Source organism: Marmota marmota, unplaced genomic scaffold (assembly GCF_001458135.2).
Source record: "Marmota marmota marmota unplaced genomic scaffold, marMar, whole genome shotgun sequence".
Classification (NCBI taxonomy): domain Eukaryota; kingdom Metazoa; phylum Chordata; class Mammalia; order Rodentia; family Sciuridae; genus Marmota; species Marmota marmota.
Genome location: NW_026005887.1, coordinates 114391 through 133129, shown reverse-complemented (window position 1 = coordinate 133129; position 18739 = coordinate 114391). Strand labels below are relative to the sequence as shown.

Genomic DNA, 18739 nt, shown 5'->3' with positions numbered 1-18739 from the left:
TGCCCTAAGCAACTCAGTGAGACCTTGTCTCTAAATAAACTGCAAAAAAGGGCTGTGGATGTAGCTCAGTAGTTAAGTGCCCCTGGATTCAATCCCTAGTGCCAAAAAAAAAAAAATGTTAAGAAATAGGTACTGGATACTGGAACATGTTATATAGTTAAGGGAGATTTAAGGATCAAAGGTGAAAAAGTATGAGACAGTGATTTGGAAACTATAGCTTGCTACATATATGTAAGGAGAATTCCAGTAAAAGATGATTGAGGACATGATCCTGAGGATCAACTTCATTTAGAAAATAAAATTGAAAGGAGGGGAAAGGAGGGGGCAAGGGTTGTAAAAAAGATGGTGGAATGAGATGGACATTATTTCCCTAGGATCATGTATGAAGACATGAATGGTGTCAATATATTTGTATACAACCAGAGATATGAAAAAATGTGCTCTATATGTGTAATATGAATTGTAATGCATTCTGCTGTCATTTATAACAAAGTAAAAATTACAAAAAAAGAAAATAGAATGGAGAACACAAGAGGAGTTTAGCTGAAGAGACAGATGGGTGCCTCCTTCTATTTACTGCCCTTTGGTACTGGAATTCCAGTCAGGAATCTGCAGATTCCCTGGCCCCAAGCATTCTCTCCTGTGTTTACAAAGTATGAATTACCTGCATTCAGACAAGACTGTTTCAGATACAGATTCCAGGGTCCCACCTAAAGCTTACAGAATCAGAATTTTAGGAGATGATGCCAAGAATTTGAGTTTTAGAAGTGGCTCTCATTCTGCCACCCAAGGTGATTCATACGCTCACTACAGTTTGAGAACCACTGGCCTGTTGGGTGGAAATAAACATGTTAACAGATAACATGAGGCTGAAGAGTAAATTGAAGACTAATAAGGTGTTTATTCATGTCTATAAGTTTATGCCATTAAATAAGGGAAACTGGTCTCTTGTTGGGGGAGGGGATAGCACATATGCACAGCCAAACATAAGAAAAATAAACTCATGCCATATTGTTTTAGGAATTTTTTGTTTATAAAAGATATTACCATAATTTATAAAACCATTTCTTTTTTGTGAAAGGTTTCGGTTACTTTCACTTTGTTTCTATTACAGATAATGCCTTTATACTAGAGGTAGTATACCATAGTCTAACATTGTATTTTCTGAAATCATACTGCCTCAGAGTAAGTCATAGCTCTATCACTTACTAGCTGTAATTTTGGGGAAATTATGTAAGTCATCTGTGCTTCAGTTTCCTCATCTATAATAGGAATATTGTAATATTATATAATCATATTGAGTTAGGAGGATTAAATTAATTAATAATTTAAAGCACGGGGTGCAGTAGCTCACACCTGTAATCCCATCAGCTTGGGAGGCTGAGGCAGGAGGATCATGAGTTCAAAGCCAGCCTCGGCAACTGCGAGGCACTGAGTAACTCATTGAGACCCTGTCTCTAAATAAAATACAAAATAGGGCTGGGAATGTGGCTCAGTGGTCAAGTGCTCTTGAGAGTTCAATCCCTGGTACCAAAAATAATAATAATTTAAAGTACTTAAAACTGTTGCCTGTCATATAGTGAACATTTAATAAATGTGGGCTATTGTTTTTAATATCTACATTTTTGAATCTAGAGTCTAACTTTTGTTAAACTGGTTCCCTAGGATAAATTTTCAGGAAGGGATCATTATGTTAAAGTATGAAGACATCTTTATGTCCTTTTGCTATTGTTGGTCATTGCTTTTCAAAAAACTTATCATTCTTATGTGCATATCAGTATGGCTTAGGTTGTAAGCTTGTAGAAGACTATGACCTTGGATTTTTGTTTTGTTTTGTTTTGGGTTTTTTTTTTTTTTGGTGTTTTTTTTTTTTTTTCAGGAGCAGGGGTACTGGGGATCAAACCCAGGGTCTTGTACATGCCAGGTACACACTCTACCACAGAGCTCTGCCCCCAGCTCCTATTAGGTCTTTTGTTAATTTTCATGTTCTAGTACTGCATTCAGTATTGTCTCTAGGTATATTTTGATAAACGATAGTAAGTTACTTTTGAAAGATCATGTCAAAAATATTCTAAATCTGTCTTTTTTTCCTTTTAATAGATTGACACCATGGCCATTCTTTTTGCTGTTGTTGCCAGGGGAACCACTATCCTTGCCAAACATGCTTGGTGTGGAGGAAACTTCCTGGAGGTGACAGAGCAGATTCTGGCTAAGATACCTTCTGAAAATAACAAATTAACATACTCACATGGCAAGTGAGTTCTGCTTTACATCTGGTAGAGGGTGAAAGAAAGGAATTCTGCTCTAATCAGAATAGTAGAAAACTAGAAAGCAAGCTTGTAGGTAGTTTAATCTGAGTACACTCATAGAACAGTAACTTTCACCAGCTTCGAAAATATCTGACTTTATTATTTATATTTTTAACTTGTGATTATTTTTATTCTATCATTGAAGTGATATTACTATTTTAAAGGAAGATATGAAAATGTTAAACATAAAAATCTCTTTGCTATGGAGTTCTTGGATAGGTAAAATGGTATATATAAAATAAATAATATTTCTTATTTATTCTTTAAGTAAGTATTTACTGAGTCCTTAACTATTGATAGGTACTTTGCTTGGTGATGGGGAAACAACAAGAAAGGCAGTATTTTCCCTCAATGAAATTAGAGTTTAATGAGGGAGATGGTCAATCCACGATTATATTAGAGATTAGTAGGTAATGGCATTTCAGGTAGAAGGAATAGCAGGTAGAGAAGCATGTAGACATGAGATCATATTTTGGGAACCGCATGTTATTATTCTGTGATTGGTACTCAGGATGGTAAAGATAAATCCAGAAAGATGGGTAGAAGAAAAGTCATGTAGGGCCTTGTAGGGCATGTTAAGAGTATGGACAGCCAGAAGGCGTCAAAAGTTTTCAGTCAGTTATGACAGCTTTTGCTTTAGAAAAATGTACTGGTGGCTTGTTGAAAGGACATAAATGGGAAATCTTGGTAAACCTTCCTCATTGATGCTTAAAAATCTTTTGTTACTTAACCCATCCTTATTTCCTTAGTTCTTATTTCAGAAGGAGATCCTTAATACTTTCTATGGCTAACCACTTTTATAATTTATAGTCCAATCTAAACTATTATGAGAGAGACCCCAAGATGTAGAATTAATTTAAATAAGATAGTTCAGAGGTGAGTGGTTCAGAGCCGGTGGGATGGCTCTGCCATTCTCAATCAGTGCCTTCCAACTCTTGAAAAAGCAGCTTCTTTCAGTTGTTCTTATAACTCAGTGCTTTTCCAATATTTTTTAAAGGTAAGGCCCAGAAGTGGCCTGACATTTTATTGTACACTGTGTAGTCATGTAGGTAACTCAGCTAAGAGGGAGACCAGGAGATATCATCTCTGTCTGTGTGGTCAAAATCTCGGCTAAAGCTCCATGACTCTAGAGGAACTTAAAGATATCAGAAAATGGATTTTAGTCTTCCATTCTACTCCTACAACCATACAAATATCTGAGTGAACTCCTCTTTTCAAACATAGAATATGCCTCTTCTCTGAGAAATGTAACTGTAAAGACTCATCTGGTTGTTGCATTTTGTTCTTAGTCCAGAGATTTGGGGTAATACTTGGTCCTCTCCATCAGGCCCAGGGGTTGCTCCTGTGGCTCACAGACTGTAAACTAAATAATAAGTCATATGTTTCACCTTCTCTCCCAGCCCAATACTATAAACAATGGTGAAATAAGAAAAGAATCACCAGAGTGAGAGTTAAAAACTTTCATTTGGGAAATAGAAGAGAAAGAAATATGTAGAAGCTATTGCCTCCTGTCAATGATCAGATAACTGCTTCACAGAAATTTCAAAGACTCTCTGTTCTGACTGGGGAGTGATTAGTGGTTCTTCTTTCTCCCTGACTCCCGCATTTGTTCTCCAGGAGGTTCTTCCTAGTCTATTGTCTTTTTGCCACATCCAGAATGGATATTGGAGAATGTGTCATTTTCAGGAACTGTATAGGTTTTGTAGTCTGCTTTCTGCATTGTGGGTTTAGGGGCCCAGAGATTGTTGTAAGGGTTAAATAACCCCAGCCTCTTATGAGTTCAGCTTTGTAGTTTCTTCAAAAACTTATTAGGCTTACAAAGTGTGTGTTTATAGTCAATTCCCAGGAAAATGCTCAGGGGAAAGCATATGGAATCCTTTTAGAAGTAGGGCATATATCTTTCACTCATAATATTATGTGCCAGAGCTTAATAACATAGCTACATGTAGCTACAAGGGAAGCTAAGAATACATAATCCAATTAGAATGTAAATTTTAGTAGAAGAAAATACTATCTGTCTGCCTCTCATCTGTGTCCTGATTCAGTTCTCCCTTGTATCCTCTGAGGTGAGGCTCTATCACTGAGATTTCTTTTTTTAAAACTGGTGACTTGGTTTCTGTCCTATAATCATGTTCCATCATCTCAATAAAATATCATTTATTACTGTATGTTAAACACTTTTCCCCTGAAATCTATTCTTGTTTACTGTAACAACATCACTAGCCACTCAGTTGACTAACCCTAAAACTTTAGAATAATACTTAACTTCTTTACCAGTTCCTTACCATTCTCCTACAACATGTTTTTCAATCCATTATGTTTCCTCTATCCCATTGTCACAATGTTAATTTAGGCCTTCGTTATTTGTCATTTCAGATAGCTTTCTCCTGACTGGTCTTCTTGCTTTTGGTTGCTCCTACCTTAAATCTGTAGTTCAAATTCCCTTGATGATACTTTCTTGCTGTGAGGGTTAAATAGCCCCAGCCTCTTATGAGTACAGTTTTGTAGTTTCTTCAAAAACCTATTAGGCTTACAAAGTGTGTATTTATAGTTAATTCCCAGGAAAATGCTCAGGGGAAAGCATATGGAATCCTGTGCAATTTTGTCCATTCCTGACCTTTTTTTATTATCTATATAAGAATTCTTGCCATTTCCTGACTTAGTGTTATTTCAATCATTGGTACATTTTTTTCATGATTTTATATGTTCTGCAAGTGTCTTTTCCCTTATAGGCCCTCTGGTAAACTTTTGCTCATTCTATAGGTCCCAAATGAAATACTTTTTTTTTTTTTTGAGAGAGAGAGAGAGAGAGAGAGAGAATTTTAATATTTATTTTTAGTTTTTGGTGGACACAACATCTTTGTAGTATGTGGTGCTGAGGATCGAACCCAGGCCGCACGCATGCCAGGCAAGCGCGCTACCGCCCGAGCCACATCCCCAGCCCCTGAAATACTTTTTAATCTGTCTGAAAGAGCAATTCTGATCATGTCCCTTCCTTTAGCAGGCACTCCCTGCCCTTAGGGTAAAGTTCCTTAACATTATTTGGGAAATTTTTCTGAATCTGGCCCTTTTCCTTTCTCTGGCCTTGTTTTTTACTAATTTAGTCCTCATTTTTATCCTGCAGCCATACTTAGCAATTTATAGTTCAGTGCTAGGTTCCTTCTCTATTCCTAGCCCTTATAATACCTGTTACCTTTTATTGGAGTATATTTATCATACTTACTTTTTTAGTGGTGCTGGGGATTGAACCCAGGGACTCATGCATGATAGACAAGCACTCTTATCACTAAACTATACCTCCAGTCCCTATCATATGTAGGCTTTTTAAAATCTGCTTTTGTCTTCCTGAGTTTAGATATCTAGAAACTCCTAAACACCAGACTAGGTTAGATGATTCCTTTTTGTATATCTACATAGCATTTAGTATTTATTCAAATTGTTGCACTTATCACACTTATAATTGCAGTTTTGATTGTCTCTGTCCCCTAACTATAGGATCCTTGATGGTAGGGATCATATCTTGATCTCTCTCATGGCTTGTATACCAAGTTATTCCCAAGTCTAGTTTAGGAGAGACTAATTTTATGGGGGGAAATGATGACTTCCATTTTAAGACCTGTTTTAAGTTCTCTGTGGTATATCCAGTTGGATCATGTCTAATAGACAGTAGTGTATTAGGATTAAAGCTCAGGAGATAGGTCAGATCTGGATTTGGGAATCATCAGCAAATCTGATCATATTCTCCCCAGGCTCTACTTTGGATGACTGTGCATTATATAATGTACAGTGTGGTTTATAAAGTCTTGTATAGCCTGGTGTTTGTTTCTCCAGCATCTTAAATATCCAGACAATTTATATTTTTTCTATACATTCTGTATTCTAGTTATATGAATGAATTTTACTTTCCTGTATCTATTATGTGCTATTTTATTTCCAGGCTCTTATACCTTTCTTTTTTTTAAAAAAAATTTTTTTTTTTAGTTGTAGATGGACACAATACCTTTATTTTATTTATTTGTTTGTTTATTTATTTATTTACATGTGGTACTGAGAATTGAACCCAGTGCCTCACACATACTAGGCAAGTGCTCTGCCACTAAGCCACAAACCTAGCCCATTAGGACTTTATACTTTCTGCTTCACTCTGGAACACTCTTCACTGACTCTTTACCTTATCATCTCTTATTTATTCTTTAGGTCTAAGAACAGACATCTCATTTTCCAAGAATAATTCTCTTTAACTCTTGGGCAGATCTCCATTATGTGCTTCTTCTATGTCCCCAGAGTTCTATATACTCCTTTAACTTCCTCATCATCCTGTTTTCCATGCAGCACTGTAATTCCATGCCCTGTGATGCCTAAGAAGGCAGGAACTGATGGTTTTCTCTTTTGTATCTTCAACATGTAGCATAGTAACTGGCTCAAAGTCGATATTCAAATGTTGAGAATTTGTTTTGCAATATTAAGAAAAAGAAAGGAAAACTATATGGTCCATTGGGACTTAATTTTAATCATGTGTCCCTTCACATATGTCATTTCTTATTCCAGTCTTAAGGTACCAATTATGTTTTTGCACAAGGCTAATCCACATGCCGTTTTACTGTGAAGCTACAGTTAAGACCTTCTTTTAATTTCTTATTCAGTTTAACTTGAGAGGAACAGATGTATGGGGGGACGGGAAGAGGAGAATAGACTGAATCTGTAAATAATGTGGTATTGGCAGTACTGAAATTACTTATACATACATAGAAGATAAAAGTGTTGCTTATAACTACAGTAAGTTTTATATCTTTTATTCTACAGTTATTTGTTTCATTACATCTGCCAAGACAGGATTGTATATCTTTGTATCACTGATGATGTAAGTAACTTAAAGACATATTGCTATTTAACTATGTGTACTGTTAATATAGTCAGTTCTTAATTACATATACCTATGATGGGTAACAGTGATGCAAACTTGGCATTGCTGGAAATTTTTTCAATACTTTTCATTTGTCATATACAGCAGCATGTGACAAAACTTGATAACCTGGGTATGTACAAATCAGTTCAGTTTTGGTATAGTTCTAACTTAATCTCTTGTAGCTTCTACATTTATCCTATTGTGTAATGAGAATTGGTTTCATAATTATGATTCTTTGGCATCAGAGTTTCTCAAAAATTGTTCAACTGGAATATTAAAAAGATTATTTCATTCCTCAAGTAGTTAATGAATTTTTAATGTACCTAGACTTTGGAAAAATAGAATCACAACACATTATGATCGGCTATGTAAACTTGTATTTTTACATTGGTTAGTTTTTTTTTTTCTTTTTTGAGTATTTGTTGGCTCTAGACCCAAAATACTCAGTAACTTAATGATGTCATCAAGAATCTTTCTCTCTTCTGCTTTCCTCAGTGTCAGTTTCTTTCTAGACAGGTTCCCCTTAGGGTTGCATGGAGCTACGTGCTTATGTATTCATATACAGAGAAGACGGACTATATACTTGTTTCTCTTATTGTAGGAATGAGAAAACTTTTCCTAGAGGCACACCATCCCCTCATCTCACTTTGAAAGTGAGCTTACTTTCATGTCTTACTGTTCACATGCTCATTTTTAAACTGTTCACTGAGTAGAGTCATGAAATTGGCATGATTGCTGTAGATCAGTGTTCCTAATCTTTATTGTCACAGACTCCTTTGTCACCTGTGAGCCCTGCTCAGAATGTCATTAAATGAATGAAATAGACACACATGATTCCAAACAAAACCAAATATATTGAAAACAAAATACACACACACACACACACAAACTATTCAGGATTTTTAAATTTTTTTTCAGTTGCAAGTGGACACAATTACCTTTATTTTGTTTATTTATTTTTTAAGTGGTGCTAAAGATTGAACCCAGAGCCTCACACATGTGAGGCAAGTGCTCTACCGGTGAGCCACAACCCCAGCCCCTTCAGGATATTTTTTTAAAAATATATTAATATGGATACTCTAAGAACTCATTATTAAGACTTTGCTGTGGGTCTAATAGCTAATAATAATTTTGAAATGATGATGAGTGTAAATGATATTTCAAGATATCTAGAAACCTGTGATGGTATATGAAAAACAAAGATTTCTATAGGTGACAAAGTTACAATTTAATACTACTCTGGTTACCTACGTTGACAATTGAAATTTGAGTTAAAGTTTAGGGAAAATAATAGTGCAATTTTTTTTCTATCTAAGTCCGGTAGCCCCTTGAATTTTGTCTACTGATCCCAGTTTAAGAACCCTTGACTATGACTAAGTATCTTGGGTGAAATGGAAATGATTGTCAACCACAGTGATCATCACAGTGATTTTCAGCCTTGGTTTCACAGTGTTTTCTAAAATTAGAAAAAATACAAATATATCTGAAGTAAATGATGTGAAAGCTTGGAGTAGATGGAAATATCAGAAGGCCTGCAATGGTCAGATTTGAACCTTATATTCCATGAGCTATAGTTGTCTACATGCTGACACATACACACATGCACACACACACACACACACATGCATACACGTACAAATACACTTTTTGACTGACTGGAACTAGACAAGTGTAGGTCACTTGACCCTTTCAAATGTGTAACCACTATTAGAAAATATCAATTCAAAGTTCCTATCAATAGTGTTATCTTTGAAAGACTATTATTATTATGAATTTATTGAACATATTCTTATGCTGGACTTTCTAATAGATGAAAGATATGGAGGAAGTAAAACCTAATTCCTGACCTCAAGAAGTTGATAACCTAGGAACCATTATCTTCTGCTGGTAATAACCAGACAGACATATTTGGATTTGATTCTCACCTCTTTCATTTGCTAGTTGTTGGAACTTCAGCAAGTTAGCTATCATTTCAGAGGTTTTTCTTCCTTATTTATAAAATGGGATCAGTGCTAGGTTCTCCTTATAGTCATTACTCAATAAATATTACTGCTTTTTATTGTTTTATTGCTAATCATCCACATAATCTTTATTTACTTTGTAAATACAAGCTCTATGTTGGGTGCCTTCCAGGATTTTGAACGTTCCCGAGCCTTCAATTTTTTGAATGAGGTAAAGAAGAGGTTCCAGACAACTTATGGCTCAAGGGCACAGACAGCACTTCCATATGCCATGAATAGCGAGTTCTCAAGTGTCTTGGCTGCACAACTGGTAAGATCTTCCTCAGGATATACTATTTTTATTCATATTTTCTTCTTTATTACCTTAAAGCACATGAATATAGGGAGTCTTGACTTGCAATACACTTTTCTGTTTGTTACTATAAGCTAACATAATAAAAAACCCTGTTAAAAAATGTGAAGGGGCCATTTTAATATATAAAGCTAATAATTAATGATATTTTTCTATTAATAATGGCCAGAATATCTCAGGATTAGGAAGAACATTAAAGATCATATTGTTTAAATCCACTCAACATGCCAAATGGTCTTTTATTCTCTATATAAATTTTCTACCCTTCCATAAGTTAAAATTTAATTTTTTTAAAACTTCACATTAATCACTTGAAAATCTGTTTGTCTGTATAAATCCCTAATGGTCAAATCAGTGATTGTTTACATATGTATATCCCTTTGAAATATCACCAAAGTTAAGACAGACAGCCTTTCCATGCCATTAGGTTTTTCTCATGTCCCTTCCCAGTCAGTCCCCTTCCCTATGCAACCTCTGATCTATTTTCTGTCACTATAAATTAGTTTTGTCTTTTCTAGAAATTCCTATAAATGGAATCATACAGTATGTACACTTTGTGTCTTGCTTGTTTTGCTCAGTGTAAGGTTTTGGATATTCATCCATGTTGTGTAAATCAGTAGTCTGCTTCCTTTTTTGCTGAGTGGTATTGTATGCATATACCATACTGCGTTTATCCATTTACCTGTTGCTAGATATTTGGGTTGTTTTCAGTTTTCAACTATCATGAGTAAAACTGCTATGAATCTCCACGTACAAGTCTTTGTGTGGACATATGTTTTTGTTTCTCTTTGGTAAATACCTAGGAATGGAATTGCTGGGTCATATGGTAAGTGATGTGTATTTTTTAAATTATCACACTTTTTTCCAAAGTGATTGTACCATTTTACATTCTCACCAGCAGTTCTAGTGTCTGTGCATCCTTGTCAACACTTTTGTCTGTCTTTAATTTTAGCCATTTTAGTGGATGTACAGTGGTATTTCATTATGGTTTTAATTTACATTTTTCGTGATTTCTAATGATGTTTAGCACCTTTTAAGATGCTTACCTTTTATTCATGAAACTATTTGAATACAAACACATAACTGCTAGCTATGATTCTGTTTTGAATGTGGAAAATAAATACATTTTAATTAAATACTTTTCACTTCTATTAGTGTTCTTTCTAAAATTCTTTTTGAGTACTATACCTCTAAATACATGCATTTGCATGTGTGCCTGTGTGTTCATTTATTTGGAAATGAAATCCCTTTAAATTACTTAATTATAAAACCTTTATCATTTAAGCAGTAGGTTTGTTTCACACTTCCCACTTTGGAATGTTCATATATGTGAAGCTGAGAAAAAGACTACCAACAAAATATATACCAATGCACATTCGAAAGTAAGTAGGGTCAGCTGGCAGAAAAGCTTTCAAATTTGCTGGTTTGTCAGTAGCTCCAGATTTGCATGTGACCCTTTGAGCAAACCTATGTCAGCTTCCCATTATAAATGGAGATAATGGAAGCATCTTCATTATACAGTTTTTGGGTAGATTGAATAACATCCCCCTCCCCAGGTTGAAGCATTGAACATATTGAAGTAACTGGAACAGTGTATATTAAATACTCCATAATTGTTAGTTATGTATAGTAATTTCAAAATACATATTATGATCAGTGTCTTAGATTCTAGATTCTATGAGAAATAAATGAAAATAGGATGCATGCTATTAACCCCGCAGATAGAACAGATACTAAGAAACTGAGCCTGTCCCTAACTCATCAAACCTAAGAAATGGGGAACAATTTAGAGTGCCTTTTCTCTGTTCTGTTTCTTCTACCCCAACTATAGTCTTCTTTTTTTCTCTTCTTTTCCTTGTCTGAAAATAGATTACATATTCTTTCACTTCTGCCCCATGAGTATCAGGTGTGTATTTGATATGTTATAATACATTTTATTTTATTTTATGTAAGATGCTGTTTTTATACTGTAACAGTTATATTTCATACAGAAGCATTTTTATGCTGCCAGTATTTTCCCTTGGTCTGATACCATTTTATAGTGAAGCAGAATATATCTTTTATGTAATATAAATTTTATAGCATTTCTCAATATAAATTATCATTCTTCTTGCTTTTATTTTCCTATTGTAAATAATGTCTGGGTGCCATAGGTTAAAACTTATTCTCTTATAGAAGCATCACTCTGAGAATAAGGGCCTAGACAAAGTGATGGAGACTCAAGCCCAAGTGGATGAACTGAAAGGAATCATGGTCAGAAACATAGGTATGTTTCAATGGCATAGTTTCAAGCATATGGACAGAAATGATAATGGATTACTTGATTATGATCAAATTGTTCTAGAGAAGCTCAAACAGTGCTTTCTGTTATCACTATTAGAAGATAATTGAAATATGGCCGAGATATGGAGGTTATTTACCTATGGTACTATCTGCTTGTATGAATGGTTTTATCTTAGTATTTATGATTGTTATTCAATCTAAATTTATTAGTTTGCTTAAGAAGACTAAATTACAAAAACCTTATTTTAGCAATTTAGAATAATTTTGTCAGTTTTGTTTGGTGATACCCAGACAACTAATATTATCAGTAAATACTTTAAATATAACTATTTGACCTTCCTAGGGAATTTGTGACTCTTGATTGAAAGAAAAAGAATTGGGGCAAAATACTGTTGTATTCTTCAAAATAAGATGCTTTGCATGTTAAAATAATCCAAAGAGATGTATCATATTTATTTTTAATTGATTTATCAGTGATATTTAAATTTAAGATGATGTTAGTATTTAGCAGCATCAACATCGCCTGGAAGCTTATTAGAAATGCAAATTTGGGGACCCAAACCAAACCTGCTGAATCAGACATTCTGGGGATGCAGTTCAGCAAGCTGTGTATTCACAACTCTCTAGGGGACTCCAATGCATATTCAAGTTAGAGAGCCACCCTTTTAAATATATCTTCTAAAAGTAATATTTTTACAGAATTGAATGAAGTCATTATATAACTGCTTTATATTTGAGACATGGTCAAATATTATAAATGTCTATTCATAATTTTTGATTTACTATTTGAATTACTTTTACATTTATTCTTAGAACAGTTACAAATCATGAAAACCATTTAAAAATTTTACTCCAAGTTTTATTTTTCTTAAGATTCATTTCCATTGTTTCCTTTTAAATTTTTATCCCCAGTTATACTTAATATAGTTTATATTCAGTTTTGTGGAGGCAGTATAGTAAAGTGGCTAGATTTAGAGTCATATGCCTGAATTTTAGTTTTAATTGTATTTCCTGCCAGCTGTTAGCCTTTTAGCAATCCTCTAATTTCTCTAAGCTTCATTTTCTAACCTGCAAAAAAAAATGCTGATAATAGAACCTAAGATTACAAGGATAAATGAGATAGTATATAGAAAGAACTTTGTACAGTGACTGACATATAATAAGAATTGAATAATGGTCAACTATTTTTAGGTCACTTTATCCTCATACAGTATTTCATTTAGGTAATATATCACAGTTTACCTAACCATGTCCTTATTTTGGACACCTAGGTTCCTTAGAGCTGTGTTACTCAGAGTGCTGTTTTGCTACTAGATAAGGAGCTTGATGAAGGATGTAAATCAATGCTGTGTCTTGCTGTGAAAGTAATGTCAATTGGACTTAATAGTGTGCTTAGACTTAGTTAAACCACTTTCAAACATTCTTTAAATAGTACTGATTAAGAGATCTGCATTAAAATAATAGTGTTTAATCTTTTTTTGGCTTGAGATTAATTCCTAGGAATAGGATTAATAAAATACAAAACCATTTTTGTTTCTTTGTATGTGTCTTGACTAAAGTGATTTCCCCTTTGATTTTAGTTTTACTAATATATTTAGACAGAGACTAGAATATCTGTCAAGAGAACTACTAAAGCTTCTCACTCTTTCTTTGTCACCAAATGTATGTATTCTGCCTGAAAAAGAAGGTTGACCACTACTACAATATCATTTATTTACTGCAGATGCATAAAATTTCCAGCAAATCACCCTTTTTTAATTTGTTCTAATTACTTATACATGACAGTAGAATGCGTTTTGACACATTATACATAAATGGAGTATAATTTCTCATTCTTTTGGTTGTACATGATGTAGAATCATCTGTCATGTAATCATATATATATATATATATATATATATATATATAGTAAAATCAGCCTTTGTAGTCAACTTCTAAATGACTTGTTTTTAGAGGTATAGAAACAGCAAATCAGAAATATAGAAAACATATTTGCAGTTATTTTCCTTTGACTTTTGTAACTGCATAATTGAATATTTTCATATCATGTAATTCACCCACTTAAAGTATACAATTCATTGTTTTTTATTATATTCACAGAGTGGTACAGCCATGGCTGCAATTTAGAACATTTTTATCACCCTGAAAAGAAACGCTGTACACATTTTCGGTCACTCCCCATTTCCCCTCAACTCCTAGGCCCCAGCAATGATTAATCTCCCTTTTGTTTCTATAAATTTGGCCTATTCTGGACAATTTATATAAATGGAATCACATATGACATTTTGTGTCCTGGCATCTTTCGCTTTACCATAACAATGTTGAGAGTCATTTATCTTGTAGCATCTCTCAGTACTTCATTCATTTTTATAACTGATTAATATTCCCTTATCGATTAATGGTCATTTAAGTACTTTCCATTTCCTGGCCATTATTAATAATGCTGCTGTGGACATTTGTGTGCAAGTTTTTGATTGAACATGTTTTCAGCTATCTTTTTTTTTCTTTTTCTTTTTTTTTTAATTTTTATTGTTGGTTGTTCAAAACATTACATAGTTCTTGATATATCATATTTCACACTTTGATTCAAGTGGGTTATGAACTCCCATTTTTACCCCGTATACAGATTGCAGAATCACATCAGTTACACATCCATTGATATCTTGAGTATATATACATAGAAACAGAATTGCTGGGTCTCATGGTAACTCTGTTTTACATTTTGAAGAAGGGCCAAATTTTCCTGTATATTTCCAGTAACAATTTATGAGGTCCAACTTCTCCATGTCCTTGATAAAATGTATTACTAAATCTAAGCTTGTGTGAAATGGTATCTGCTTGTGTTTTTAAAACATATTTTAGTTGTAGATGGACACAATACCTTTATTTTATTTATTTATCTATTTTTATGTGGTGCTGAGGATTGAACCCAGTGCCTCACATGTGCTAGGCAAGCGCTCTACCACTGAGTTACAACCCCAACCCTCATTGTGTTTTTGATTTGTGTTTCCCTGATGGCTAATGATGTTGAACATCTTTTTATGTACTTAGAGGCCATTCGTATATTTTCTCTCTTTGCATAAATATCTATTAAAAAATCCTTTGCCATTTTTAAGAGGATTATTCGTCTTTTTATGGTTGAACTATAAGAGTATTTTATATATACTAGGTAGTACACCCTTCAGACACACAATTTACAAATATTTTATCCCATTCAGTGAGTTGTTTTTCTACACTTTCTTTATGGTGTCTTTTGAAACACAAAAGTTTTAAATTTTAATAAAGTCTGGTTCATTTTTTTCTTGTCATTTCTAGGAATATAATTGCCTAAGCCAAGGTTACCAAGACTTAACTCTCAAGAGTTTTCTCCCAAGAGTTTTATAGTTTAGTTCTTACATTTAGATCTGTGATTTATTTTGAGTCACTGTGTGTTTGGTATAAGGAAGTAGTCCAAATATATATATTTGTCCCAGAGCCATTTGTTGAAGAGTTTCTTTCATCATTGAATGGTTTTAACACTCTTATGGAAAATTAGTTATCCACAAATGTATGGCTTTATTTCAGGACCTTTGGTTCCGTTCCATTTAACTTTATGCCAGTACCATACTCTCCTGATTATCATAGCTTTGTAATAAGTTTTAAAATCAGGAAATATTAATTTTTCAACTTTGTGTTCTTCTGAAGATGGCTTTGGCCATTCTGGGTACTTTTATTTCTCTCTGAACTTTAAGGTGAGCTTGTTTGTTTCTGCATAACAAAACAAACAAAAACTATCATGGATTTCAGTAATTGTGTTGAATCTGGGAGTTTCGCTATTTAAACTGTTAAACTTCTGATCCATAAATGTGAGACATCTTTGTATTCATTTACATCTTTATTTTTTTCAACAATGTTTTATAGTTTTCAGTGTAAAAGTCTTACATGACAAAAGAGACTCTGTTTGACTAAGCTTCAGGCAGACTTCTCTGAGCCTACTCACTATTCAGCTAGGCTTCATCCTTGGGCTCTGTCCTTGGCCTGCTTAAAGCAAGCCTTAAAATGACTCCTGCTAAGTTAATATTCCACCCTTGATATCTGTGACCCTAATATCTGATCAAGTTCCTCATCCCCTACATTTAATATATAAGTCTGGCTCACTCTTAGCAAGAATCCTGTTTTAGAACAATTTAGCAAGAACCCCCTTGCCCGTGATGTCTCTTCTTAGTAATTTTCCATCCACTAACACTATATTGTGTACACTGGCGATAGATTTTCATTGCCCTTATTATGTTATGAGTTGAACTAAGACCCCTCTTGCAATAGCCTTAAATAAAATATGTCCTACAATTTTTTCCATAGTTTTACTGGTGTGTTATAGTTGTACATAATGATGGGATTTGTTGTTATGTACTCACACATGTACTTAATATAACAGTATAATTTGGCCAGTATCATTCCTTAGTATTTCTCCTTTCCATCCAGGAATCATTTCCAATAAAAGAATATTAAGTCTTCATTCCATACTTTAACAAAGGCACTTATATCATTAATAAATATTAATTTGAAAGCCTTAAGATGAGAATCAGGCACTAAGTTTTTGGCAAATTGGCAATAAAAATACAGAATGTTAGTGGAACACAAAACACAAAACCTCTGATATTAAGCTTAATACAGGTTCAAGACATAAATTCCAACCAACAGCTTATAGACCATGTGGAAGATTAGCTCACCCTTGGTTGTAAAGGTACAAGACTATTCATAAGCCCTCACCAGCTTTCATAACTTCTTGAACATAATCCTTTCCTGAGATCTCCAAAACTTTGCCAGATTTATTTTTCAGTCAAGTTGCTTTCCACTCAGCCAGTCTTTGTTGCCTATACATTTCAGTAGCCCATTTGTCTTCCTCATTAAATTTATCTTCATTATCCTTTCTCTTTTCATATGTTTGCACCACTGACTGCTAGAGAATTTGCTGCTCCTCCTTTTCCACCTTCTCCAATTCCTTTGAGGGAAGGATGCCCTTTTGCGTAAGATGTCATTCCATTCAGTGTCTGCATTGGGGTCCTGCATCTTGTCTTTGAATGTTCAACCCAGCCAGCCCTGCCACAATGTTCCCGCCCCTCAGATCTCTTCCACTGTCCTACAATTTTTAACAAGTGTCAGAGTAATTTATCTTTAGCAGTATCTCTCAAAACATCCTTCTTGCTTTATTACTAAATATTTTATTTTATTTTATTGATTGATGATTTTTTTACTTATACATGATAATAGAATCCATTTTGACATATAGGCATGGAATATATATTATGCTAGTTAGGATATCATTCTTATGGATGTATATGATTGTGGGATTCACTGTGTTTCATATAGGTACATGGGAAAATTATTACCAGATTTATTCCATTGTCTTTCCTTTTCCTATTGCCCCTCCCTGCCCTCCATTCCTCATTATCTAATCTACTGCATGTCTATTCTTCTCCTCACCATCCCACTTATTGTAGGCTAGCTTCCACATTATCAGAGAAAACATTTCATCTTTTGTTTTGAGGGACTGGTTTATTTCATTTAGCATGATAATCTCCAGATCTATCCATTTGCTGGCAAATGTCATTCTTCCTTATGGCTGAGTAATATTCCATTGTTTATATATGCTACATTTTGTTATCCATTCATATGTTGAAAGACACCTAGATTGCTTCCATAGCTTTACTGTTATGAATTGAGCTGCTGGAAACATTAATGTGGCTGTGTCACTATAATATGTTGATTTTAAATCATTTGGGCATAAACCTAGGAAAGGGATAACTGGGTCAAAAAGTGGATTCATTCCAAGTTTTTTGAGAAATCTCCATACTGCTTTCCAGAGTAGCTGCACCAATTTGCAGTCCCATCAACAATGAATGAGTGTATCCCTCCGACACATCCTTGCCAAATTGATACTTATACTCTTTAATTTATTTTTTAAAATTTTTATTGATTTTTTAAAAATAAATGACAGTGGAATGCATTACAATTCTTTTATTTATTTATTTATTTATTTAGCTTTCAGTGGATACAACATCTTTATTTTTATTTGTATGTGGTGTTGAGGATTGAACCCAGTGCCCCGCGCATGCCAGGCGATTGTGCTACTGCTTGAGCCACATCCCCAGCCCTACAATTCTTATTACACATATACAGCACAATTTTTCATACCCCTGGTTGTATAGAAAGTATGTTCACACCACTTCGTGTCTTCATAAATGTACTTTGGATAATGATGTCCATCACATTCCACCATCATTGCTAACCCCCTGCTTCCTCCCTTCCCCTCCCACCCCTTTGCCCTATTTATAGTTCAGCTATTCCTCTAATGCTCCCCCTCCCTACCCCACTATGAATCATCCTGCTTATGTCACAGAAAACATTCAACATTTTGGGGGGGAATTGGCTAACTTCACTTAGCATTATCTTCTCAAACTCCCTCCATTTACCTGCAAATGCCATGATTTTATTCTCTTTTATTGCTGACTAATATTCCATTGTGTATATATACCACATATTTTATCCATTCATCTACTGAAGGGCATCTAGGTTGGTTCCACAGTTTAGCTATTGGGAATTGTGCTGCTATAAACGCTGATGTGGCTGTGTCCCTGTAGTATGCTGTTTTTAAGTCCTTTGGGCATAGACCCAGGAGAGGGACAGCTGGGTCAAATGGTTACATTCCCAACTTTCCAAGAAATCTCCATACTGCTTTCCATATTGACTGCACCAATTTGCAGTTCCACCAGCAATAATGACTGTACCATTTTACCCATATCCTCGCCAACACTTGTTGTTTGAATGCATAAAAGCTTGCCATTCTGACTGGAGTGAGATGAAATCTTAGAGTGGTTTTGATTTGCATTTCTCTAATTGCTAGCGATGATGAACATTTTTTCATGTATTTGTTGATTGATTGTATATC

At 34.3% G+C, this 18739-nt stretch overlaps 1 protein-coding gene across 3 annotated transcripts in view; it reads left to right on the top strand.

The window, feature by feature from the left end:
* Positions 1 to 18739, top strand: part of Vamp7 (vesicle associated membrane protein 7) — a 51047-nt gene that overhangs the window by 4157 nt on the left and 28151 nt on the right. For all 3 annotated transcript variants that reach the window (XM_015507563.2, XM_048797597.1, XM_048797598.1), the window contains exons 2-5: positions 2101 to 2255; positions 7113 to 7170; positions 9349 to 9486; positions 11704 to 11794. In XM_015507563.2, the coding sequence (XP_015363049.1) occupies positions 2110 to 2255; positions 7113 to 7170; positions 9349 to 9486; positions 11704 to 11794 (433 nt within the window). In that variant the 5' untranslated portion in view covers positions 2101 to 2109. The remainder of the gene's footprint in view (positions 1 to 2100; positions 2256 to 7112; positions 7171 to 9348; positions 9487 to 11703; positions 11795 to 18739) is intronic.